This window comes from Notolepis coatsorum (assembly GCF_963971535.1).
Source record: "Notolepis coatsorum genome assembly, chromosome: 7".
Classification (NCBI taxonomy): Eukaryota; Metazoa; Chordata; class Actinopteri; order Aulopiformes; family Paralepididae; genus Notolepis; species Notolepis coatsorum.
The window spans coordinates 89,695,835-89,723,160 of NC_140171.1; the positions used below are offsets into that span (position 1 = coordinate 89,695,835).

Genomic DNA, 27,326 nt, shown 5'->3' on the forward strand with positions numbered 1-27,326 from the left:
CTATTTCTGGCGCCCCCTGCTGGCCCTCAAAGTGTTAATTACCTAGACTGATACATTGCCAATAGGGATGTATCAGTAGTATTGGCCGTGGTAGTAGTCGTAATAGTAATCAAGTATATTTTTATATTTTCTAAAAAATAAACCAGTTCAACACAGGTAACCACTTTTGCTTAATTTCTTTGATGGCTCAAATGTATGCTCTAGTCCAGTGGTTCTCGAGGCACCCCAGCCGTTCCATGTATTTGTTAAATTCCACCACCAGCACACCTGATTCAACTAATAAAGGGCTTGTTAAGTTGAATCAGGTGTGCTGGTGGTGGAATTTAACAAATACATGGAATGGCTGGGGTGCTCCGAGGAGAGGATTGGGAAGCACTGCAATCTAGTTGATTTTGTGTTTTGAGCACAAAGTTCATCATAGATCTCTGGCCTCTTTATTTTGCTCTCAAAGTGCACCAGATTGATGCATTTAACTTTAAAATATACAAAAACAATTCCGGGGGAGCATGCCCCCAGACCCCCATAGAGGGTCAGAGGTTCACCCACCACAGTCTCATAAAATCCTGTGGGAAACACTGTCCCTGTATTGTAAATAGTTCATATGTGTGTTGTCACTACTGTATGTAAAATTGTAAATAAGTTAATTTATGTGTTAATTGTTGTTAATATTTATTTACCTAATTTATGTGCAATCGTTTCATTTCAGCTCAGTGTGTAGAGAAATGCACCGATAGATACTAACAACCGCCTTACTGCGCGCGTCTATGACGACACTGTTGACACCACGTATCCGTGACACATGCGACAACACTAGTAGTTTTGGGGGGCCTACCACCCCCCCTGAAAGAAATCCTAGGGGAAACACTGGAAACTATATAATATCATATCCTTATCCCTACCTTCTTCGGTATTGGCCATAGGACAGAACTGGGAGGCCGATCTAAATAATCAATTTACAAACGAAGAATGGGAAAAGGTTTTTCCTCGAATACACTCATCCTCAATATGTGCCCGGCTGCCCGCCATTCATTGATACAGTTCAAGCTCCTCCACCGTCTATATTGGTCAAAGACCAGACATGCGAAGATAAACCCTAGCATGGATCCCACATGCGACCGGTGCCACCAAGCCCCTGGTTCACTTATCCATATGTTTTGGCATTGTCCAGCACTGGCCCCTTTCTGGAGTTCCATTTTTAAATCTTACTCAGATATTTTTGCTGTGAATGTTGACCCATGTCCTCTCATTGCATTATTTGGTCTGACACCGGAGAACGTCGCTATATCTATTGGGCAATCTAATGCTATGGCCTTTGCCGCACTTATTACCAGACGCCGCAGCCTCATCCTACTCAATTGGAAGGCAACCCTTCACATTTGCATTGGATGAGGGATGTTATGTCTCTCATACATATACAGAAAATTAGATTCACAACACAAGGACACACAGATACTTTTTCCAAAACATGGCAGCCCTTCCTACTTAATTTCAAAACCCATATGACTTGAGTCCCTTCTCCTTCCAACCCCCTGACCCCCTTCCTTCCCCCACCTACTTTTCTGACACTGCTGGACCACGTATGGCTGGGAGATGGCATTGTGGTGGTCCTACTACCACTGAGGGTGTTAAATTCACTTTCTATTCTTAATTTTACAACTATCTGGAAAACATGCTACCAGAATGGAGAGTACTACTTATATTATATATTATTACTACCATTTTCTTTTTTATTATCATTTCTTTTAATTTAACCCTTTTCTCGCCAAGAACGTGTTACCACGTCATTGCTCGCCATGCGTAATCTGCCAATGGCGCCGTAAGGCGTCTTTGAGATCAATATTTCAAAAATCTGTGATGGCAATCATATTTCACCCACGGAGACTTGAGACTTGCTGTTGATCTCCTCTCAACTCTCCAACGGTTCAAGACCGCCATCTGGTGGCCGATCTGCGAATCGCCAAAACCGGAAGTGACGCGCCGGAAGTGGTGCTCAACCATATTTCGTCCGGGCACTCGCTATCGTTAGCAGGACTCCAGCTCGACACACTGGACAGCGATCCGTTGCCAATAACTCGATAAACAACATGATTTGGACCAGGGCTGTACAGTGCGACATATATATCGCACGTGCTACAGCAACAGCGGTCTGTGCGATGAATGGATTTACTTCAGTAGCACTGGTGCGATAGGCATTCGGTTCATTTGATACTCTTATTTTGAAAATCCTGTCGCAGGTCTCATTTCCGCCTAAGCACAGCTCCAGTCATTAAATATCTGGGCTCCGGCAGCTAGCAACAGTCAGGTTCATATGATACTCTTATTTTGAAAAAACCCATAGCAACTCCGCAATGTCATATCCGCCCCAGACCGTGCTTCTGCCTTCTGCTCTCAGCCACACGAGCGGCGCTGCACAGCAGCAGTGGGGCTATTTTGCAATCCGAAATAAGTCTGTGGTGTTTTTTTTCTTCTCACAACGGGTCAAATGCATCTAACACGCTTTGCATCGTCGCCATCCCTTTATGCCCACATCGCCCGAAATGAACGTTACATTAGCATAAGCTAACAAGCTAATCCTGATCAGAGGCAGAGCCATAGAGAACAGGGGACTGGGGAAAGGGTGTGTGTGTGTCGAGAGGAGTGGAAGTTTGAAGACAGACTAGACTACAATATGATGCGGGGGTGGTGAGTTGAAACAGTGTGAATGAATGAAAACTTTATTTAACAGATTGCAGAATGGGTACAAATACAGTACGGCTCAATACACACAATTGTTAAGGGGATGCAGACCAGAGAAAGACTTTCGTCTTGTTTACATCAGGGTCCCCCATTGTGTGTGTGTGTCCCCCAACTGACCCCACTTCTATGTTTCAATAAATTATTTGCATTTAAAACTATTAACGCTGACTCATTCCTTCAGTCCACTAAAAGTTATGCTAATATTCCTTATGTTGTTTATGATATTAATTGAAAATAGCATATGAGAGTATTATAGTAATAATAACATATGGCGATATACTAAAAAGCAATTTATAATTTTTGGCTGGTAAAAAAATCTGCCTTTTTAAAATCTACCAGCCAAATGGCTGGTAAGTCAAAAAGTTAAGTTTGTTCCCTGACTGCAACTAAATAACACAAATACAATAGGCACATTTGTGACTGTTACAAATATAACACGTTTTATACTTGTGCTACAAGATTTTGGCCAGTGCTACAAAACTATCAACCTCTGTAGCACCAGTGCTATGTGCAAAAAAAGTTAACGTACAGCCCTGTTTGGACGCATATAGCATTATACAACCTGGACATGGATCGCATATATCAACATCCCATAATCGCGAACTTTCTGCTCCACGCTGACCACCCAACGGTCAGAGGAAGCTGCTGTAAGTTTCAGCGTGTTTGAATATTATGATCCATATAAACTGCTGTGATCTATGTATCGCCCATACTACATGAATGATTTAACGTCGGCCACGGACTTATAAACACCCCCCCCCCCCCCCCCCCCCCTCCGGTCACCAGCAGATGATGAGGCATGACGTGTAGGACCTTGTACAATTGAACATTTTAATCTGACGTCAATCGGTATCAAACTACATTTGATGATGTAATATATGTATTTATAGCTATAACTCGCGTTCTGCAGAATGCTGCAGAAAACGATAAAAACATATTTATACTTTAGACCGTATTTTAGTATGAATATGTGAATGAAAAAGTAGAACGTTGCTACATCCTAAACGATAGATACTTGACGTTGAATGGGCCATAGTAATGTCAATTTAGCAATATAATTTAGAAAGTTATAGCCCTGCAAAGAAGAGGAACATCTCCATAGACTTACAGTACTGGCAGACAGTGGATTAAGATCAGAATAATCCCTGGCAGATAAAGGGTTAATTTATTTTTGCATGAGAGTATGCATGTATGTAAGTGTATACATCCGTTGTTATTATTATTGTTTCTTGTCGGGGCGGGTGGGTGTATGCTTTAAACAAACTTAACACATTAACCTTATAAGGGATAGCAAAGGGGGGGGGGAATAAATGGGAACAGTCCAATCATGGACAACCTATTGTAGAGCGTGAGCATACCCTATAATGTCGACCCTCATACTGCAACTTGTTGTAACGTGTAATGTGATGATGATAAAAAGATATTATAAAAATTTTAAAAAAAATAATGAAATAGGACCATGACAATTGTATTACATAAAGATAAAAAAAAAAAAAGATTAGGTAGGTATTAGCCCTACCTAACTTTAGCACATATCACCCAGCCCTACCTAATTTTACACAGGTATTCCGATTCATGTTAGGTAACGCCTGTTGTGGATAAGGCAAACCCAAGGCTCAATGGTGATTTTTTTTTTTTTATTTTCTTTAGATACAAAACATCTCTATGACCATTGACCAATGTCATTAGGGTGCTTTCACACCAGAGCCGTTTGGTCCGGACTATCGGACCAGAGTTCGTTTTCTCGGATAGTCCGCTTTTTTTGGGGTGGTGTGAATGCTCAGTCGAACTCTGGTCCGCCAGAAAACGTAGGTCTCGGTTCGCTTCATCGGACCAAACGGGGACCAAATATAGGAAGTGAGTCACGACTCTCACGAGCAGAGCGCTAAATTACTACCTAACCAATCAGATCTGCGATATGAGGTAGCGTCACGAGCAGAGCAATGTGTGTGGACAAGAGGCGGGTTGCTACATTTACTGTAGGGAGGGGCTTTTAAATTTTTTATTTTTTTTTGCTTCGAAAAGAGGGACATCCTCTCAATATGCGGGACGCGGGACATTCGGTCAAATGGTGGGACTTTACTTACTTACTTTACTTAGGCCTTTTATTCCTTTCGGAACATAGGCCATTGATGAAAAGTTTCCACCCCCGTCTGTCTTGCGCCATCCTCTCCAGCTGTTTCCACGTCAGTCCCCTTTTCTTGAGTTCCTGCTCAGTGTCTCTTCTCCAGGTGTTTTTGGGTCTTCCTCTGCCTCGCTTGCCTTGTGGGTTCCAGGTTAATGCCTGTTTGGTTATTGCGGTTTTGTGTCTTCGAAGTGTGTGCCCAATCCAGCTCTATTTTCTCCTTGTCAGCTGGACCTCCACTGATTCTTGCTTGGTGCATTCCCACAGCTTGATGTTGGTGATTGTGTTTGGCCAGAAGATCCTGAGGATACGTCTCAGACAATGGTTGATGAAGGTCTGCAGTTTATTGTTGATGTTCGTGGTGGTTTTCCAGGTTTCAGAGCCATATAGCAGAATGGATTTGACATTGGAGTTGAAGATTTTGAGCTTGGTGTTGAGTTTGATGTTTCGGGTTTTTGTTGCTCTTGCTTTTCCTATTCTTGCCCTTACGTCTTCCTCAGTCCCGCCATCAACAGCTATAACACTACCCAAGTATGTGAATTTGTCAACCTCTTCCAGTGTCTGGCCCCCGATGGTTATGGGGTTTGTGCTTTTATTATTGACTCTGATTACTTGAGTTTTTTGTCCATTTATTTTGAGCCCAAGTCCAGCTGCAGTTGTTTCTAGCAGCTGGGTTTTGTCTTGCATCTGTTGATGGTTGTGTGAGAGTAGTGCGATGTCATCCGCAAAGTCCAGGTCTTCGAGGTGCTCCGTTAGACTCCACTGGATGCCAGTCTTTTTATTGGTTGTGGTTTGCCTCATGATCCAGTCGATGCATAGGAGGAAGAGGAAGGGGGAAAGTAGGCAGCCCTGTTTCACGCCGGTGAGCACTTTGAAGTGTTCTTGTGCACATCCGTTATGTAACACTTGGCATTTCATGTCCTGATACATGTTCTTGATTATACTGATGTATTTTCTAGGGATTCCATAGTGTGCCATGAGTTTCCAAATTCAAATGGTGGGACAGTACAACCAAAAGCGGGACACCTGGTCACCCTACCACCGACTGAAAATTGTGATGCCTCCGCTGATCTGGAGTCAGACAAGGCTCGCAGTCACTCACGCGCGCACGCACACACACACACGTTAGGGCTCGCAGTCACACACACACACATTTCCACTCTATTGTGTCCAATAGACGAGCGCCCTTTTCGACCGTGTGACATTGTTCAGAAAGTTTAGTGCTCTTGACAAATTACAATGTGAATGCAGACGAACCAAATGAAGAATGCAACAATGTTGCAACTTCACCCCCCGAACCGAGTCCGCCAAAACTATATGTGAAAGCGCCCTAACTCACTCATTCATTCACATAGCCGCTCTGCCCCCTAGTGGCGTCCCGCAAGTATTAGGTTGACATTAAGGTCAGTTCACACCATGATGAAGCCCATGTATGTCTTAGTAGTTTATCACAGTAACATTAGTACAACTACAAGACAGCACCATGAGTCCAGTTTACTTTTTGAAGCTTATCACAGTAACATTAGTACAACTACAAGACAGCACCATGAGTAGGGATGGGTACCGAATTCGGTACTTTTGAGGCACCGAACCGAAACACGTCGGTACTACCGAGTATCGAATCAAGTGAGAAACCGGATTTTTTTTTTTTTTTTTTTTACTTTTTTCTTTTCATGTCAACGTTCACACGCACAATATATGCTTACCTAGGATTTGACTTGATTCAACAACAAAGCAGTCGGAGCAATGACAAGCCGAAAACTGTCGAAATTGTAGTTATTTGATGTTTGGATTTTTTTTTTTACGACTGATGTAGGTAAATTAAATTTCTTGAGACTAAAGTACCGAAAAAAGGTACCGTTGGGTACCGGTATCGATTCACAGGTACCGGTATCGGTTCAAATGTGAAAGGTACCCATCCCTAACCATGAGTCCAGTTTACTTTTAGAAGCTTATCAATATAACATTAGTACAACTGCAAGACAGCACCATGAGTCCAGTTAACTTTTTTTAGTATAGTAGCTTATCACAATAACATTAGTACAACTGCAAGACAGCACCATGGCTCCATGGCTGTTTCGGACAAGTTAACTCTTTTTATTGCCATTCTCGGAGTAGTGTTGATGATCAACAAGGATTGACGATGAGCATATTACTGTAAACCCAACAGCTAGGGGGCGTCTGTGCTGTGTGGTGAAATGAGTTGTCAATTATGAGTCCCATCGTTGTGGGGCATATAGTGTTTACGTCGTAATATTCACAATCTCAGTCTGCAACAACCACTGGATAATGTAATACAGTGGTTCCCAAAGTGTGGGTAAGAAAAAAATACTAGGGCCGGCATATTTCACACTGCTCACACCTGTCCGACTACCTCCAACAGCGACGGGACGAGCGTGTACGTTTCTGCGCCTGCGTGAGATTAAATAACTCCACACCAGCAGGTGGCGGTAGTCTGCATCATCAAGGGGAAACGGAAGACCACATGATGTAAACAAGCCATTGTTACCACGTTAGCCACGTTATCACCCCATGTTACGTCATATTGTATAAGTCGTTTTCTTTTCTAATTTCAATATAATTGTTTGTTACTCCATTTTGTTTGATCAATAAATGGTAGCCTCTCTGAGAACGCCTGGCACATTGCATTTGCAGCGGTCTGAGAAAGTGAAATGAACAGTGTTGTTGCCAAGCCCTGGCTGTTTGTGTTGTGACTGTTGTTGCCAAGCCCTGGCTGTTTGTGTTGGGGGTACAGCCAACCAGAGTGATCTCTCTTTTCCCACCGTTGCCCAATCGCTCCACGCCGATTCGACACGCCAAAATGTCCCGCTACAAATCCTCCGACGTTAGCCGACGTTCAGGACACACCACACTAGGGCTGCAACGATTAGTCAACATAATCGACGACGTCAATCATAAAAACTCGTTGACGCAGAATTTTTGCGTCGATTAGTCATACAAATTTTTTTTTTTTTTTATATATTATTATTTTTTTTTTTTTTTTCACTACCTATCTTTGTGAAAGTGGCTTCTCAGCTCTGGTCCAGCTGAAGACAAAGCAGAGGAACAGATTGGACATTGAGCATGACCTCAGAGTTGCTTTGTCTACCATCACCCCAGACTTTGAGACTCTGTCAGGAGCAAACAACATCCCCAGTTATCCCATTAGTTCCCTGGGATGTTAAGCTAAGAAGTCTGCTATATATTTTTTTAGTTATTTAAACACTTCCACTTTAATTTGTATTATTTAATTTATTTATCTTGTTATGAGTGATTGTTGTATTGTTCAAATACATTTTGATTTAAAGTTGCTTAAGATCCAAATTCAAATGTTCCATGAGTCATTATTTTAATTTGCTATGGGATCATCATGTTATGTTAAGTTAACTGTTAAGGCGGACAACAGGGTGACATTCACAGGTGTGCAGACTTGAGCATGTGAGGTAAAACATGCATTGGAGAAGGAGCCATGCCCACAGGAAGCAGAGATTGAGGGTGTGACAAAAATAATCGTTAGATTAGTCGACTAATCGAATGACAAAAATAATCGTTGGATTAGTCGACTAATCGAAAAAATAATCAACAGATTAGTCGATTACCAAAATAATCGTTAGTTGCAGCCCTACACCACACCAACTCAGACCACCGACACTCCCGAGCCTAACCGACGGCCGATAATGGGCTTGGTGTGTAGTGTTCCCCCCTGAACAGTTCAGGTTCTGCATCAGTTAGTTCTCCAGCTGATGGCCGAGGAAGGATTCTACCAATCAACATCGTTGTTGGTGAGTAAGTGTAGCGGAACTGGACTCAATTATGTCGTAGACGGATCTTCATGATCGATATAGGTTTAATAGTGAAACACATAGTACAAAGTACATGTAGGTTAAATTAGCTTTGGCTAAGAGGAGTGCTCTCATCCTGGCCAGCTAGGAGAACACAAGAGGAAGAAAAGTAGACACTGGCCTAAAAAGGATCAATAGACGGCAGACAATATTTGGCAAAATTTTTAGATTATATCTTATTATATCATGACAGTAATCGATAATACAAAAAGAAAATAAGCCGCTCGACACCGAAATGAATGCCTTTCCGGTAAGGGGCAGGAGTTAAAACAAGGACATCCAATCAAAACGAACGACCAAGTCAAATGATTGGAACGAGCAAGCTGTCCATCAAACCCTCTAGTGACACAAATAGTCAAAAGAGTTTGGTTCCACCATTGTGGAGCGAGGAGAGAACAGCCTGCTTTCACTTTGATGACCCCACCCAGGAGCTCGGATGTTCAAAGGCCTACATCTCAAATGGCTACATCCTCAATCCCCACCCACAAGGCCTCCTCACCCCCGAGGCCTCCTCACCGCCGAGCCCCCCCCCCCCCCCCCCCCCCCTCCTCACCTTGCCCACCTCTGTGCAGCCGTCGGCCTCAGAGACCTGGTAGGTGAGGTCCGTCTCCTCGAAGCCTGTGGCGCTCATGCGCTGGTCGGTGGAGGGGTCGGAGCGCGGCGGCGAGTCTGGCGAGTTGAGGCAGGTCTGGATCAGGGCCTTGCCCGTCTCGCTGGTGATCATGGGCTGCAGCTTGCGGGTGGCGAAGGTGTAGACATGGCCCGTCTCGCTGGCCACCAGCAGCAGGACCTGGGTCCCTGTCAGCGTGGAGAGCTCGTAGGCCTGGCGGAGCAAACACACAAGCACTGTGACTAGCCTGCATCTTATCTTCATACCAGCGCTCGTTTTCCTATGCTTTTTTGTTGTTCTTAGCTCTATTTATTTTAATTTTAAAATGTACCTTAGCTACTATTGCTACCAGTACCATGTATGTATGTGTATGTAATGTATGTATATGCGTTTCATTACATGTATATATTTTTTTTTATCCACTTTTTCTCCCATTTTCTATATTTTCTCCCATCCCAATTACGTATCATCCAATTCAACCCTCCCCTGTCACGAACGCCGTTTCTTGCCTCCCACAAGCCGGCTGCAATGTGGACTAAGTCATACATAGCACAAGTCCCCTCCGGTACTTGAGGTAACAGCAGTCGCATCTTTTCACCTGCGCAGCTCGATCTCTCAGTGGCGAGGAGTAACGCGTGGGAGGCTCACGCTGCCCCCGACACTTCCTGATTCTACTGCGCAGGCGCACCAACCGACCTGTAGGAGTCGCTGTCCACAACGCCCGATCCCCACCCATCAGTTTCCCACCCCCTAATACGGCCAATGTGTATTAGTACGGACGACCAGCTAAAGTGAAAGCAAATGTCTCCAGATTTCGTGGCGAGCGCCTTGCCCACTACGCCACGTAGCCGCCCTCATTACATGTATATTAGGGATGCACCGATATGAAAATTTGCCACCGATACCGATAGCTTGACAATCGGACGATACCGATACCGATTCCGATATTTGTGGCAACACTTTTTTTTTTTTTTGTAATATTTTATTTTTGTAATATATATATATATATATTTTTTTTAATGAAACTACTGTATATTTGTGTTACAAATTGTGCTCACCGATATGAACATAGGCCTCTTTACTTAAAAAAAGGAAACATCAAGAAATATCTCTCTCTCAGTATGTTCTGCAGGGCTGCAGCTAGATACTAGTTCTCCCAGCATGGTCTACCTGCTGGGCTGCAGCTAGATACTATTGTCTCAACCAATGAAATTTTGATTGACAGTCAATTCTGCCAATTACGTCACACACCGCTTGCACCCGCCTCTGCTGTTACCACCAATCGGCAAGCGTGTATACATTTTTTACTTCGGCTTTTGTCCGCCATTGATTTTGAGTTGACGAGAGCTTTTCTAACAACAACAACAATGGCGGCGCGGCTGACGTTTAGCTCCGCAGGATGACTTAAATGAGGCATAATGATTTTACTGCAACTAATGTTATAATAAAACAAAGCCTTTCTATACATGTGTCTGATTGAAAACGTTATTAACAGATTGCAGAATGGGTAAAACTCAGGGCTCTGTGAGCAACGGAAGGAACTGAGCTAGTATGAACGCTTGCTACGTTCGGGTAAATAATATGCTGATGTTATTGAACGTGTAACACTAACTATATAACGTTAATGCCACAAAACGAATGCCTTGTTAATCATAAGTAGTAACTTTGATGCAGTAGCTTGTGTGTGTGTGTGTGTGTGGGGGGGAACTTTTTTTCGTCTTGATGCTACACAAATTGATGGATATTTATCGGCTACTGCCATCTGCACATTCGAGCTTATCGGCCGATAGGCCGATTGCAGTCAACAAGGCACTTATCGGCCGATACCGATACATCGGTGCACCCCTAATGTACATACATTCATACCAATTATTCGCCTGTTCTATTCTCTATCCATCTATAGCAACACTATATTATCACCGACATCCTGTTGGGGGATCCATTTTGAACAGCCCTCTGAGGTTTCTCTCCTCCACGCCGCCTGTGGTGCTTTTTTCCCTATTGCTAGGTTTTAGTGAGTCGTTCCTCATCTTCATTGGGGAAAGTCTGAGTGTTGTATATATGGAAGTCAAACATTTGTATATTTTTCCAAAATGAAAAGTATATATTATTTAGTATTGAAAGTATATTTCCACCTACTTTTCTGAGAGTGTAATTGCGATGTATTTTTAAGATAAGATAATATATTCCTTTATTGGTGCCCTTGGGGAAATTCTGACATCATAGCAGCATGGTGGAGGGGGGGTACAGGTATGGGCAGGGTAATAGTAGAAAGACATAAATATAGGCAATAAAATGTCATCTAAATATAAATATACAAGAAAGATAAACAAGTGTAAACAAAACAATATAATTAACACTTTCTCTGCCAGAGACGCCTAAACTCGTCATTCCCCGCCATGCTAATTCTGCCAATGATGCCGTAACACGTCATTGAGATCAATATTTCAAAAATCTGTGATCGCAATCATATTTCTCCCCCGGAGACTTGAGATCTACTGTTGATCCCCTCTCAACTCTCCAACGGTTCAAGAGCGCCATCTGGTGGCCGATCTGCGGATTACCCAAACCGGAAACGGAAGCTGGTGCTCATTCCAATTCGGTCCGATCACTCGCTAATAGTCCCGGGACTCGAGCTAGACACAATGGATAGCAATCCGTTACCAATAACTCGATAAACAACATGATTTGGACGTATTTATTATACAACCTGGAGATGGATCGCATATTTCAACATCCCATAATAGGAATATTTTTGCTCCACGCTCATCGCCCAACGCGACGAGGAAGCTACGGTGAGTTTCAGCGTTTTTTTTTTACCGTGTTCGATATAAACTGCTCTAATGATCATATCACCCACACTAGATGAATCATCTAACGTTGGCCACGGAATTATAAACGACCCCCCCCCCATCCGGTCAACATCAGATGATAAGTAGTAACTTCCATTTGATTTTTTTTATCTTGCGCAGATCGCTATCAAACTGTATTTGATCATCAATATAATGCATTTAGGGCTATAAATCACGTTCTGGAGAAAGCTGCAGAAAACGATAAAAACATATTTATACTTTAGACCGTATTTTAGTATGAATATGTGAAAGAAAAAGTATAACGTTCCTACGTCCTGAACGATAGATAATTGACGTTGAATGGGCCATAGTAATGTCAATTTAGCAATACAATTTAAAAAGTTATAGCCCTGCAAAGAAGGGGAACTTCTCCATAGACAATTTCTTACCTTAAAAAAAACATTAAAATTCATAAAAAGATTACATGTATCTCTAATACCTTCCCCATATAGACTAGGCAGAATTTCAGAAAATGTGCTTGTATAAAGTGCTGAAGGCATTTCGTGTTTATTTTAGGTACACACCATTTCTAGGAGTATTAAGGGGTGCTGAATCCAAATCTGCTGTATACCAAGCTCAAAAATGTCAAACAAGGCCTGAAAATTGAGAAATCCAACATGGCCGCCAGCACCAGGCCCTCTCTCCACAAAAACAGGTGCTAAACCCACATTTCTTATTCTACTGACATGAAACTTTGCACAGAACATCTGCACCTATGGAGGAAGAAGGTAGGAATATAGCTGTGGTGCAACCATGAGAGTAACAGGGTGTTTTTGACTGTCTAACTGTAATCTTTGTATAGGCGAGGATACAAAAATGACATTTCTTCAGTGTTTGCAGGAATACTGCAGCAATTTGGTAATAACTATACAGTGTGGGACACCAGCATTGGAATCCCCCAAGTCTTAGCTTTCTTCAGGTACCAAGTTTATGCAAGTAGCTCTTATAAATCTGGATATATAAGCATTTTAATGTAAGCATGCTGTTTTAGGCGAATTTTCAAAAAATAAATGGTGGGGCTTAGTTAAGTGTGACTACACAAGGTACAAACCTGAATTAAATGTGCTTTTGTAAGTTTTCTTACATGGGGGATCCGATGCCATATTCAGATTTATATCTCATTATGATATAGATAGTGAAAAAATAATTGTAACTATGAATAATTTCTCAGCTATTGTTATTATTTCCAAAAGAATTTGGCAGATGTGCTGTGATGGAACCTTTGCATCCCCACTATCAACCCCTGCCCCCTTCTCCATCCACATGTCCCTCCCAACATGCACTTCACCTTCACCTCTCAAAGAATGGCTGCTCTGCTATGGGACAGATAACAGCTGTTACCTAGGTAAAGTCATGGCTATTGTTTTGATGTGATAATTTGACATTTTATGTTAAGTGATTGTAGTGTCTGATGTGTAAATAATTGTAGCTTTTTATCATATTTAGATCTCAGAAAGAAGCCTAGCCTTACACTTCTCACAGAAGAGGCTGAGGCTGGCTGACTTTACCTGTTAGCTGCTAACATTAGTCAGCAAGTTTTTAGCTGGGATTAGCTAGTCACTAGCTAATGTTACTGTGATCTCACAAGGCCAGTAAGGCTGTCCCCGAACCCTGTTTTTGGGATTCGAACTTCGTCAGGGTTTTTCAAACAAATGTTTGAACCTTCGTTTCTAATAATAATAAAAAAAAAAATAAAGGAAAAAAACATTTAATTTTTTTTTTTTTTTTTTAATATGTTCGGACGTTCGAACATTCGGGCTCAGCCTTAGAGGCCAGACTACGACAGGCTAACGTTTCTGTCTTAATGAGCAAGCTAAATCAATACATATGTCTTACAGTTTGCATTCTTATCCTAAGATTGTTCAAATCTTCTTATAGGTTTGAATTAGTCAATTGGTGACTGAAACCATGGCTGAAGCGACAGAAAGTGTAGTGTCAATGGAGCTGCAGTTGTGCATCATCTGTCAGAAAGACAAAAAGCAAAAGCTCATGGAAGTTAGTAAGGATGGCCTCCAGTCAGCAAACACTATCAGAGAACTCCGGTCAAAATTACATAATGACAATTTTCTAGATGCACCTAGTCGACTTACAGAGATATTTCAAGGAGACTTGCCTCACCATTTCTTATGGCATAGGGATTGCCGAGCGCCATACATGGATAAAGGTAAAATTGAAAGGTTGAAGGCTGGATCGAAGAAAATTGCCAAAGAAATGCCATGTGCATCCACAGCAACTATGCAAAATGTTAGGCTACGCAGCAAAATCCCTCCAATGGATTGGAAGCAATGTATCTTTTGCCAAGAAGTTCGTAAAGAAGCACTACATGACATACAAGATTTGAGAGTCAGTAGCAGAATACTACAAGCAGCAAAGTATGACTCATTCTTAATAGTGCGACTAGCTTGTGTAAATGATCTTACTGCTGCAGAAGGGAGCTATCACCAGACTTGCAAGACCAAGTTCGAACGTAGGACCAAACGCCTGGAAGAAATGTCACTAACGAGCACAGACATGCCATTGGAGTGGCTTTGCCAAGAACTTGAACAATCAGCAAAGCAAGAGGATATTCTGGATCTTGTACATGTGTGGGACCGGTACTATACACTCGCTAATGAGGCTCAACTGGATATACCATCTAGATTTCTGAGCAGAAGGAACACATTCAAGGAACAAATAGCTGATCGTCTTGAGGGCATATACGACTTTGTTGTACTGCATGATCAGCCCCGAAATGAACCTCGTACTGTCTTGGTTCCATCCAAATACCGGCATATTCCAGTATCAGCAATGGTGAAAAACGACTCTGCAGACATTGAGAGAGTCATTCCTACATTCCAACATGAGGATCAAGATATGTTCCTAAACATGGTGCATGTAGCATTGCAGATCCGAAGGGACATGCTCTCTCATCCCAAACAAGAAGGGATAGACATCAGTGAAAACAGAGCAATAGACAGCATACCCAACAGCCTTTACATGTTCCTCAACTTGTTACTAGGTGGTCAGCACCTTCTGGAGGATGACAATATTGATGATGATAAGAACACAGCCAAACGACAGCTTAGAGTCCGCAGCATTGCACAGGATCTTATGTACACAGCCAGTGGAGACAAGTTCCTCACTCCGAAGCACATAGGACTGGCCAGTACCCTTCATCAAGCCACACGTTCGAAAGAGTTGGTAAACATGTTTCACCAGGCAGGTCATGTTATGAGTTACCGTGAGGTACTCAAACTTGATACTGCATTGGCTAAGAAGACCTTGGAGACCATGGATGATGACGGTGCTGTTGTTCCACTAAATCTAGTAAGGGGGCACTTTGTTCATTTCTCAACAGACAATGTCGACATCAACGAGTACACTCTGGATGGAAAAGGGACATTCCATGCCACTCAAGTGGCTGCCTGGCAACGTGGTTCTCCTGTAGGTGATCTCCTGGAAGGGATTTATCTTCATTCCAAGTCAGAAACCCTCAACATTCCCCAGGCAATGACTGATATCATACCTGCACCAAAAAGAGGAATCACAGAGCGCCCATTCAGTGGTGTAATAGCAGCAGACTGTTTCACACAGTCATCTGAGCAATGTCCCGCAGCACAGAAAGCACAAGGTACTGATATGGCTTTCCACATGTCCAGGACATCTCAGAAACCAATGCCTTCCTGGACATTGTTCAATGAAAAGGCAAGCACAGTCAACCCAGAGAAAACTACAGTAGGGTACCTACCTATCATCCAGGCTCCTGCATCGGAACTCGATACACTGAACACAGTCGTCAAGCGAGTGCTCCATGTCGCCAAATCAATGGAACAACAACATGTCATTCTCACAGTGGACGAGGCACTTTATCCGAAGTTATTGGAACTGAAGTGGTCAGTAGAAGAATACAAGGATGTGCTTATCCCTTGCCTCGGAGGCCTTCACATTTCCATGAACTTCCTGGGTGTGATCGGACAACACATGGCTGATTCTGGCCTGAGCGAGCTATGGGTCAAGTGTGATCTTCTGGGAGCAAATGCTGCTCAGCATGTCATGGCAGGAAAGGGGTATGCACGTGCCATGAGGACCCACAAACTTACCCTGCAGGCTCTTTGGCAGCTACTACTCCCACGGCTTTATGCATATCTGGATGGAGTTGATGTCACCCTGAGAGCTGAGCTCACAGATCTCTGCCAATCAACAGTTGCTGATGACATCGCACAGATGGTCGACTTACTTTCTACAGACAGATTCCAGCAGCCCATGAAGGAGTTTGCTGCATTGCTTGTAGTTGATGACCCGAACGCTGCATTCTGGTGGGACTACATGACTATGGTCAGCATCCTACTCTACTTTACACGAGCACAACGTGATGGATTGTGGGATCTCCACCTGTATGCTTTCAAACGTATGCTGCCCTTCTTCTTCAGGTACAATCATATCAACTACGCCCGGTGGGGTACTGTGTACCTGGCTGAGATGTCTGCTCTCCCACCAGAAATCCTCCTCGAGTTTCAGAGAGGCAACTTCGTTGTAAAACGCAGTGATCGACACTTCAATCAGGTTTCAGCGGATCAAAGTACAGAGTGGCTCAATGCTACAGGAAAAAAGAGTGGAGGCTTGGTAGGAATCACCAGAATAGAAACATCCCTCAGGAGATGGAGACTGTCATATAATCTGAGAACAGTCATAGCTTCTCAGACAACAACAATGCTGAGACTGACAACAGACGAAGAAGACGATGTGTACACACACACCGAGTGCACAAAGAGTAGAATGGAGAGAGACGACACTGATGAAAGCAGACTCTGTGTGTCATTGAAAGAGCACGGAGTGTTTCAAGATGGGGGTGACACACTGAGAAACATAATCAACAAGGACGTAGTCACACCGGAGATTCAAGAATCCCTACTTGGCGCAGAACACCTTGGACAGGCACAACTGAACATGTTTGTGGACAAACGTTTGTGTGAACCTCCAGATAGTGACCAGCACCTGAACCTGAAATCACCCATTCGAAAGAACAAAGCCAAGACATTTGCCTCTTTGTATGAAGTTGTGCAACTTTCTAAGAACAAGCAAAACACCATCAAAGTGGACAGGCAGATTCTACAAAGGCTCATCACAGCTTACAGAGCAGGTCGTAAGGTAGACCTTGACAATATTCTCCAGCATGAGCTCATGCCCATCCCGCCATCTCTGGCCACAACTAATGGGAGTCTACATTCCACCAACAAGTCTGTGTTAGCAAATATACTGACGAAACAAGTTAAAATCCCTGCAGATCTTACCCTTCAGGGACCCAGCTGCCTGGTCATTGATGGCCAAGCTCTGGTAATGGCACTCGGAAAGCCACCTGACACTACAACATTTGGTGACTATGCCAACAAGTTCACTGACACCGTGTTGAAGATGGGAGCAAAATACCAGAGGGTAGATGTCGTCTTTGACAGATACCATGACCAATCCATCAAAACAGGCACAAGGGTGAAACGCAAACAGCGCCACAGACCAGTACGTCGTGAAATCAAAAACAAGTCTGTTCCACTTCCTGCCGATTGGTCGAGCTTCATGGCCCTTGAAGACAACAAATCAGATCTCGCTCAACTACTCTCAAACCACCTGATAGAACACAGCCCGGATGATGAACCTGTAGTTGTAGTATCAGGGGGGTTTGCTGAAGCGACAACCGTCAAGTCAACAGATCCAGATCTTGAAGTCTCCTCTCTGAGTGCTGACCATGAGGAAGCTGATACACAACTGATTTTACACTGCATCCAGGCTCCAATGGAAACAATCGTCGTGTCAGCGCGTGACACAGATGTGCTGCTTCTACTCTTGGCTCACTATGACAGGATCCGATGTACGCATCTCTACATGAAAGCTGGGACATCAAAGGATCCAAAATATTTTCCAGTACATGACATTAGAAAGCTACTATCTGATGATCAACTGGACACAATCCTTGCCTTCCATGCCCTCACCGGATGTGACAGTGTGTCCCAGTTCAGTGGTCATGGAAAGAAAACAGCCTGGCAGGTGTTCGAGCACCATCACACTGATCTTGCTGGCCTTGGGATGGGCCCTTTCACAGAAGATCTTGTGACATCAACAGAGAGATTCATCTGCAAGATCTATGGTGTGCCTGAGGTGGATACGTGCAACAAAGCAAGAGTCAAGTTATTCTGCAAAGGCCGTCCACAAGAGACTCTGCCACCAACCTCGGATGCAGTGAAGTTCCACATCATGCGCTCACACTATCAAGCAAGCATCTGGAACCAAGCTCACCTGCCACACCCTGATCTTCCTCCTGTTGATGAAATGGGGTGGATACACAAGGAAGGACAGCTAGTGCCACAGCTACTCTTTCTGCCACCCATGCCTAAAGCCTGCAGGGAGTTCACTTCATGTGGGTGTACCAAGGAGTGCCTCAGCCAACGCTGCAGCTGCAGGTATGTATGAAGGATTAGCTGATAGTGATCAATGTTATTAGATTGTAAAACTATGATGTGGTAGAGCATATCCACCTGCAAGACTGTATACTCTAGACTGTAACAGAATTGTGAACATATGCCTATAACAGAGAGAAAAAAAGGAATGAAGGAACAGAATAAATCACTGTAAGGACAATTGTATCATGTGTTCGAATATACTTGTACGAGAGATGGCTATAATCTTTCAATTCTCTTCTACTCTATTCTATTCAGGAAGAGTCACATGGCATGTATCGAAGCATGCAATTGTAAGAAAGTCAACACCTGCCGGAACACTGAGGAAGAGTGTGAATAAGCTGTCACTGTAAGGATTACTGTAACAAGTATTCAAACGTACATTCACTTATATTGATATGGTAAAATAATCTTTTTATTTTATTCTATTCTATTCAGGAAAAGTGGCATTGGATGAATCATGCAACTGCAAGACACCTGCGACACCTGCCTGAATACGATTGATGACTGACAATAAATTACTGTACATAAGCTACTGTACGAATATTAAGGACTATATAATTTGCATAAATGGCATGTTGATTAAAATAATGCAAGAGAAAAGAGTTTGATGAATAAATCCATGGCCTGGGATCATCCTGCTTTTCTTTTTTATTTGGTTGATGAGTTATGCATCAATAACGACCACCGTTTCTGCTATAAATATGAGTTTCAAGCAACATTTTCACAACTGATCTAAAATCAGGATATGATTTTAAATTCCTCATGTATGCAAACATATAAAAACACATTTCATTCATGTTTCTACCTTGTTTAGTCAAAAAGATATGCACTTAAATAGATTTCAGACTGGCGCTGGCGGCCATGTTGGGTTTCTCAATTTTGAGGCCTTATTTGAAAATGTTGAGCCTGGTATACAGCAGAGATATAAATCTGAATATGGCTTTGGATCCCCCATGTAAGAAAACTTACAAAAGCACATTTAATTCAGGTTTGTACCTTGTGTAGTCACACTTAACTCATTAAGCCCCACCATTTATTTTTTGAAAATTCGCCTAAAACAGCATGCTTACATTAAAATGCTTATATATCCAGATTTATAAGAGCTACTTGCATAAACTTGGTACCTGAAGAAAGCTAAGACTTGGTGGATTCCAATGCTGGTGTCCCACACTGTATAGTATTACCAAATTGCTGCAGTATTCCTGCAAACACTGAAGAAATGTCATTTTTGTATCCTCGCCTATACAAAGATTACAGTTAGACAGTCAAAACACCCTGTTACTCTCATGGTTGCACCACAGCTATATTCCTACCTTCTTCCTCCATAGGTGCAGATGTTCTGTGCAAAGTTTCATGTCAGTAGAATAAGAAATGTGGGTTTAGCACCTGTTTTTGTGGAGAGAGGGCCTGGTGCTGGCGGCCATGTTGGATTTCTCAATTTTGAGGCCTTGTTTGACATTTTTGAGCTTGGTATACAGCAGATTTGGATTCAGCACCCCTTAATACGCCTAGAAATGGTGTGTACCTAAAATAAACACGAAATGCCTTCAGGGTTATGATTTTCTGAAAATTGACCCTGTCTAATATACAGACCCACTCTAACTCCTCCAAACATTTGAGTTATTGGTAATTTTTCTGCTATCTGAAGTGTCAAATGTCCATGTGGGGCGACCGTCCAGCATTGACTTCTATTTGGACAACCGGCTTAAAATCACTTTAAATCTATTTAAATATTTCCCTTGCCCTATTTGGCATAATTTCAAACATGTTTTGCATTCATTGACAAAATTATGAAGCATTTGCACATATACTTCCATCATAATATACAAACAAATGTTGTCCGCATATGTTAATTTTATGAAATATCATCTGGGGCGACCATCAAGAAAACACAATTGTGGGACTTTTATTTTGAAACCACCTCAAGGACAGGATGTTGCATCAGCCAGTCACGTGTAGGGATAGGAATTGATAGGATTTTATCGATACGATTCCATTATTGATTCTGCTTATCGATTCGATTCTTTATCGATTCCCTTATCGATACCTGCTCAATTTATAATTTAAATAAATAAATTGGAAATGCAACAGAACTACATTTAGTCATTTAGCTGACGCTTTTATCCAAAGCGACTTACAAGTTCTGTACGACAAGCCATCAGGAAGGGCACAACTCTATCAGCTGAGCAACAATGTTCATCAAAGTGTTGAGTGCTACAGTGTAGGTTAGTTTATTAGGACAAGTGCATGACAGTACGGTTAGTTAGGGTTAGATATATATTTTTTTATTCAGATAATGGTTGAAGAAGTGCGTCTTTAGTCGACGGCAGTGCATGTGAGCGGATCGGAGCGTGAGCGGCGCGGGGAGCGGAGCGGCCGGTTTTGACGTGAGCGAGGAGTGGGTTTTAAAATGAGTCGGCGCGACGTCCGGAGCGAGAGTTCTCCTCCGCTCCAATCCACTCCAGGCCGCTCACAGTGGTTTAACACTGATGTAATATATACATGCAGTACAATGCCAAAGCAACAGATGGCGATGTACAAACATGAAGGCCATTTTCAACCAATGAGAAGGGTGAACCTGTGATAGGCTGTTCGTTCAGGCTTTGTCACTGTAGAGACGCCCACACTCACTCCAGTTAGAAAAAGTATATCGACGCCATTGTTGTTGACGTTAGCTTACATGCTAACGTTAATGGCAGCGACCATAGCATTGTGGCTCGGCTAGCCTATCATCGCTTAATAGAGATAGTGAATGGATAAACAACGTTATTTAACATTGCAGAATGGCTACAATTACAATGCGGCTCAATACAAACAATTGTTAAGGGGCCCAGGGGGTGTAGACTGTTGTAGTTTGAGCTCATTTACACCATGCTCCAAAAAAAGAAGAAAAAAAACTGCCGAGCGATCTGGCGCGGGGAGCGCTCGATTCAAGGTGAGCGGGGAGCGAGCGGAGAGCGACTTGGGGGCGGGGTCAACATGAGTGATTAGCGGAGCGGACCAAGCTTTAAAGAGCGAAGAGCGGATTTCTCGGCCGCGCCGATCCGCTCACGTGGACTGGTCGACGGCGAAAGATTGGACGTGATTCGGCTGTCCTAACTGGGGTGGGTAGTTCATTCCACCATTGTGGGGCAAGGACTGAGAATAGGCGACTTCTCTTTGATGACCCTCCCGGAGCTCGGATAGGAGTAGGTCTGAGGCGGCCAGAAGATGCAGAGCGTCGGGGTCTAAGCTGGTTAGAATAACAACATGCAACTTGACATTTCTGATTGTCATTTATTGTTGAGCCCCCATGTCAGAAAAATACAAAAACTGTAAAAAATATAACATTAACTATAGCCTTCACTTAAATAAAATAATGTATTTGAGATTCTCTTAAAATGTATTTATTTTTTTTATTCTTAAACGAATTTAATCTATTGAATAACAGGTTGTTATTCCTCTGACTTCTGTCTCTCACTCACACTCTCTCTCACACACACACACACACAGAGAGAGAGAGAGCTCCCTCCCCGGGCCCCTGTCCTTTAAAGTATTGGCTTGTGTTGCTACACGGACACATTTGTATGTTGCACCACTCTTCCTGGCTTACAGACTTGTAAACAAGCACTCACGTCTCTCATTATATGTGAACTAAAGAGTACAAGGTTTACACAACAGCCCCCACCTGCTGTTTTATTGTATTTGTACCTGTACTACGCTGTCAGCTGTTTATCTCTCTTTGTGAGCTTGATTAAATAGCGTTAGCTCACGTTAGCTCCGCGGCTAATTTTAGCTCACCCTGATCTAAATCAATGACTAGGTTCTAAAGCATTCAAGTAGTTTTCACTGCACATAGAAGTAGCCAAACAGCGGGAGCATTTCGGGAGCATATTACCAAAACCCAGGCAATTTCGAGCCCTTAAGGAATCAAATAGAGTCTGCCATGGCTACATGCTAACGTAACGTTATTGCGCAACTGTAGGCAGCGATAAGAGAATCGAAAGTCACAGGAGCCACACGGTTCCAGGCATCGGCCAACGGGAACCGGTTTTCGATTCCCATCCCTAGTCACGTGTGAGGGACCCAGAGAAACAACTAGCAGGTTAGTAAGTCTCTTTCATATTGGCAAATAAATCTCTTTAACTGCTGTAATGTACTTGCCACTTTTGGATGTCTTGTGGGACGACCTCCCCAAACCTCTGAATAATACGTTTTATCTGAAAATCTATATTTTGATGATGAATTTGATAGTGACATGTGGTAAGAGCTAGCTAGTGGTTAGCCTGTAATATTTGACTGACCTTAAAAACATCATCTGGGCGACCGAGTATCATGTGGGGCGACCACTGCTGAGTGTTTTAGATGATAGATATATGTCCTGTATTTGTAGTTTCTGTATATTTATATTTTATTCATGTTTTATATACATAAAATTCTTTGTTTTAGCATGACTCTTTGTATACTTTAACATATATTTTTCAACATTTCTGTCATTTTTCATTCCTATTTAGGAATTAACGTTTATTTTTTTTAGTATTGTACCATCTTATGAGAACATTTTTAAAACGGTATAGCATGACATTCCATTTAGGTAATTGTACATGTATTAGTCATGTTTAACTAGTTTAACCTATTTTCTAGATGGCACAAACAAGCAAACAGAAGACTGCTCACTACAGACAGCGGGTCAATGCAGACTATCTTGCCAGGAAAAGAGAGAGGTAAAAAAAAAACTATAGGTAACATGCAGTATATCTTTCTCTGGTGTATTTCAAACAGTCATGTTAGTAGCTAGTAGGATTAGGAATGACCTTTTCTGTAATATCTTGAACTTAAGTTTGTATGTAATTTAGCCCACCAGAATTAGTATCACATTATACACTATTGTTTCAGCGAGAAGAAAACAACAGGGCAAGATTCCATGTGAAGTCAGATGAGCTATCAGAGAGGGAGAAGGCTGCATCCAGAGGTTACAGGGAGAAGGAAAAAGATGGAAAGGGCGATGCTGGACCTGACACCACCATCCATGGAGAACACTCCACCAGTTCTGGCTGGTGTAGAAGTAGAGAAGAGCAGCAGGGCAAGCTGTGGTGGATCCCCTACCTCTAAATGAGGATTTGAATCACTAACATTTACTTAATTACTTTGATTCTACAGTAGGTTTAACATCCCTTGAAACCATATATCCAGCTCATGATCAACAGTGACATATTTCAACAATAAATGTTCAGTGGATTGCACTGTGCAGTGCAACATCTCCATTATAATCTGATCAAAGTTTGTTTCGTGTTTGATATATCTTTGGGGAATGTTGACTGTAGGAGCCAAAGCTATATTGTATTGTATGAATGTTTATATGTTTATTTTTATAACCTTACATTGAAACGGCATTAGGAATATTGATTGGATTTAGATAAAGTCATTGAACAGTCTTATTTGTCATAATAGAACATTCTAGAACATTTGTCATGTCACAGTATGATGTCATGATGACCGACTGTTCTAGACCATTTGTGATGTCACAGTATGATGTCATGATCGAACGTCCTGGAACATTTGTGATGTCACAGTATTGTCATGACCGAACGTTCTAGAACATTTCTGATGTCACAGTATGATGTCATGATCGAACGTTCTGGAACATTCGTGATGTCACCGTATGATGTCATAACCGAACATTAATAATTTAATTAAATGTAAAAAATATCAGTGTTTTGTTTTTTGGTGTGCTTCTTATTCTAGGTGTTCAGGTTGCCTGATTTGTTAAAACATGCACATGTACCTCAATTTGAAATGCCTGCAGTATAAGATAATATAAAAGGAACTAGGGATGGCACCAATCCGATACTCAGTATCGGTATTGGTCCGATACTGGCCAAATTCACAGGATTGGATCCGATACAGGCCGTAAAGCATGCCATCACGTGAACAGTAGTAGCGTGACAACAACGTTAGCATTAGCTAAACGTAAGTCAACTTGTTAGCAGCGCGCCGCGATCATGTCAGCTGTGTGGAGTTATTTTAAGCTCAAAGAAGAAAAAGGCAAAACAGCCTGTGGTGTTATGCTAATGTGTGTGCATTAATACGACACAGAGTACAGGCCACCGTACTGGGGTCACAGACAGGTACGCAGGGCAGAGTAGACTAAGAGCAGATAATAACGGACCTGTATGGTGGCGCTAACAGAATGAAGACACGCACAAACAAATACAGAGGACTCGCATGTATACTTGTGGAATAACACGACACAGCAGAGTGTAATATATGTGACGCAAGTATTTCTAGGGGTGGCAGCAACACTGGAAACTTCAACACCACACAACACTTGCAGATTAATCATGGAAAGGGAGTATGCCGAGTTCATATGTGCAACGAATGCCAAGAGGAAAAGTTTTGTTGCAGCAGCTAACATAGCTGGAAAGTGGAAACCATTCAGAAGCGAGAGAAACTCCCTGCAGACAGTAACAAAGCAAAGCTGAAGAACCGAGAAAATAACCACATTTATTGTGCTGGACGACCAGCCCCTTTCTGTTGTTGAAAATGTAGGTTTCCGACGCTTAGCCTCACTTCATGTTGCCAAACCGTTATTATCTCTGACATGGCTATCTCAAATAAGTACAATGTTGTGTTTCTTTTTCAAATGTAGCCAAGAGTAAAGACCCTAACCCTATCAAAACAGCAGTCAAAGTATATTTTCAGCACTATGTTTGTTTACCAATGATTGGAAACTCTCCACGCATTGTACCGGTAAACAGACGTTTTAGACGTGAGGACAGGAAGCCGCCATGAAATCGTTGTAGTCTTATTAACTAAATAATTTGAACAAAATAAAAAGCAGCAGCACTATTGCATAACTGAGTCATGTGTGGTATGTATTTCTTCCTTTAGGGGAGTTTGATGTTTTATAGATGGCTAGGTTAAACACAGGTTTTTGTTTTTAAGGGAGTATCGGATGGGCAGGGCCGCCTCAGGGGGGGTGCGAGCAGTGCGGTCGCACAGGGCCTCGCCGGAAGGGGGGCCTCGCACAAAAAAAAATAAAAAGAAATTATATTTTTTATTTATTTATTTTTTTTTTTTCATTATTTTTTTTTTTTTTTGCGAGGCCCCCCTTCCCGCGAGGCCCTTTTTCATCACAGACCTAAAATCTAGTTTTGCTTATATGCTTATATATTTCACATTAGCCACGTTTGTAGAATGTGTCTGACTTGTTCCTGGCTCTGCGGCTCTGCAGCAGACACTCACTATTAGAGCTCTGGGGCTCTGCAGCAGACATACTATTGGTTTCAACTAAGGGAGGGGTTACGTTACATGTGTACAGACGGCCGGCGTGCGTCAGCTGCGTTTGACTATTTTGCGCGTGCAGCATGGAGGTTATGCTTAGTTATGCCAGCCAAGACGAAGAGGACGGTCATTCGGCAGATGGACTGAAGATGAAAGTTGTTGCATGTTAGACAGTTCAGTCAGGCTAGCCATGTCGGCTTAGCTAAAGGCAGGGACAGCTAGTTAGCTTTAGCTACGTTATAATATCGAGTGCTAACGTGTGGTTCAGTCGGGATAGCCATGATGATGTCGGCTAGTAGCTAGCTTAGCTAAAGGCTAACTAGCGTTAGCTAACCTAGAGAGAGCGCGTGCAGCATTGTTATGCCAAGATGAAGAGGACGGTCATTCGGCAGATGAACTTCGTCAACTCCACGCGGTCTATTCCCGCCGTGGATATATATCTCTCTCTCTCTCTCTCTCTCGGGAGCCAAACGGGCCGGCTAGCTAACGTAGCTAACGTTATATTGAGCCAAACGGGCCGGCTAGCTGTTGTAGCTAATGTTATATTGAGCCAAAGCGGGCCGGCTAGCTAACGTAGCTAACGTTATATTGAGCCAAACGGGCCGGCTAGCTGTGGTAGCTAACGGTGTGTACCTGGTGTCAGTACCTGGCTACTCTATTTGCAGTTAGCCTATTTAGCTGATGTCGGCCGTTGGCTCCTTGCTACTTTGTTTTTCTTGGGGTGGTGAGGGTCTTTCATTATTTATTGTTTTTCTCTGGTATAGACCCTCTTCTCTTTGGATTTAAGTGTTGATCTTTGTCCTTTTGGATCTATGTATATTCATGTTGCCTTTGTGAAGTTATCTTTTCCTTCCGTTTTGTTCTTCCATTAAAAGTTGAATATCCTTTAGGGGCTCATCTTTGCTTATCTCTCTCATACATGCTCTCTCTCTAACACACACACATGCTCTCTCTCTCTCTCTTTCTAACACACACAGACATGCTCTATATCTCTCTCTAACACACAAAATGACATGCTCTCTCTCTCTATATTTCTCTCTCTTTCTAACACACATATACATGCTCTCTCTCTAACACACACACACAAACAGACATGCTCTCTCTCTATCTCTCTCTTTCTAACACACACAGACATGCTCTATCTATCTCTCTCTAACACACAAAATGACATGCTCTCTCTCTCTATATTTCTCTCGCTTTCTAACACACATATACATGCTCTCTCTCTAACACACACACACACACAAACAGACATGCTCTCTCTCTATCTCTCTCTTTCTAACACACACAGACATGCTCCATCTCTCTCTTCAATTCAAATGGGCTTTATTTCACATTCTTGTATTTCTCCCAGTAGGTATGGGAGTTTTGAGTTATTGTCCATGTTTTCAAAGTCTCTTTGGGTGTTTGCAATTTGTGGGAAGTATATGTCTTGGTATAGTGGGCAGGTTGTTAAGAAGTGGAGCT

At 42.6% G+C, this 27,326-nt stretch overlaps 1 protein-coding gene and 1 long non-coding RNA gene across 4 annotated transcripts in view; one reads left to right on the forward strand and one right to left on the reverse strand.

Moving 5' to 3' along the window:
• The window catches only part of srfa (serum response factor a), a 122,586-nt gene that overhangs the window by 85,634 nt on the left and 9,626 nt on the right, over positions 1-27,326 (reverse strand). For 2 of the 3 annotated variants that reach the window (XM_084318738.1, XM_084318736.1), the window contains exon 2: positions 9,257-9,526. In XM_084318738.1, coding sequence (XP_084174864.1) covers positions 9,257-9,526 — 270 coding nt within the window. The remainder of the gene's footprint in view (positions 1-9,256; positions 9,527-27,326) is intronic. The other variant, XM_084318737.1, reaches the window with a different exon arrangement.
• On the forward strand, positions 18,536-19,219 carry LOC311232063. Its single transcript, XR_014619909.1, has 3 exons — positions 18,536-18,596; positions 18,852-18,942; positions 19,032-19,219. It is a non-coding gene; the product is annotated as an uncharacterized lncRNA (long non-coding RNA).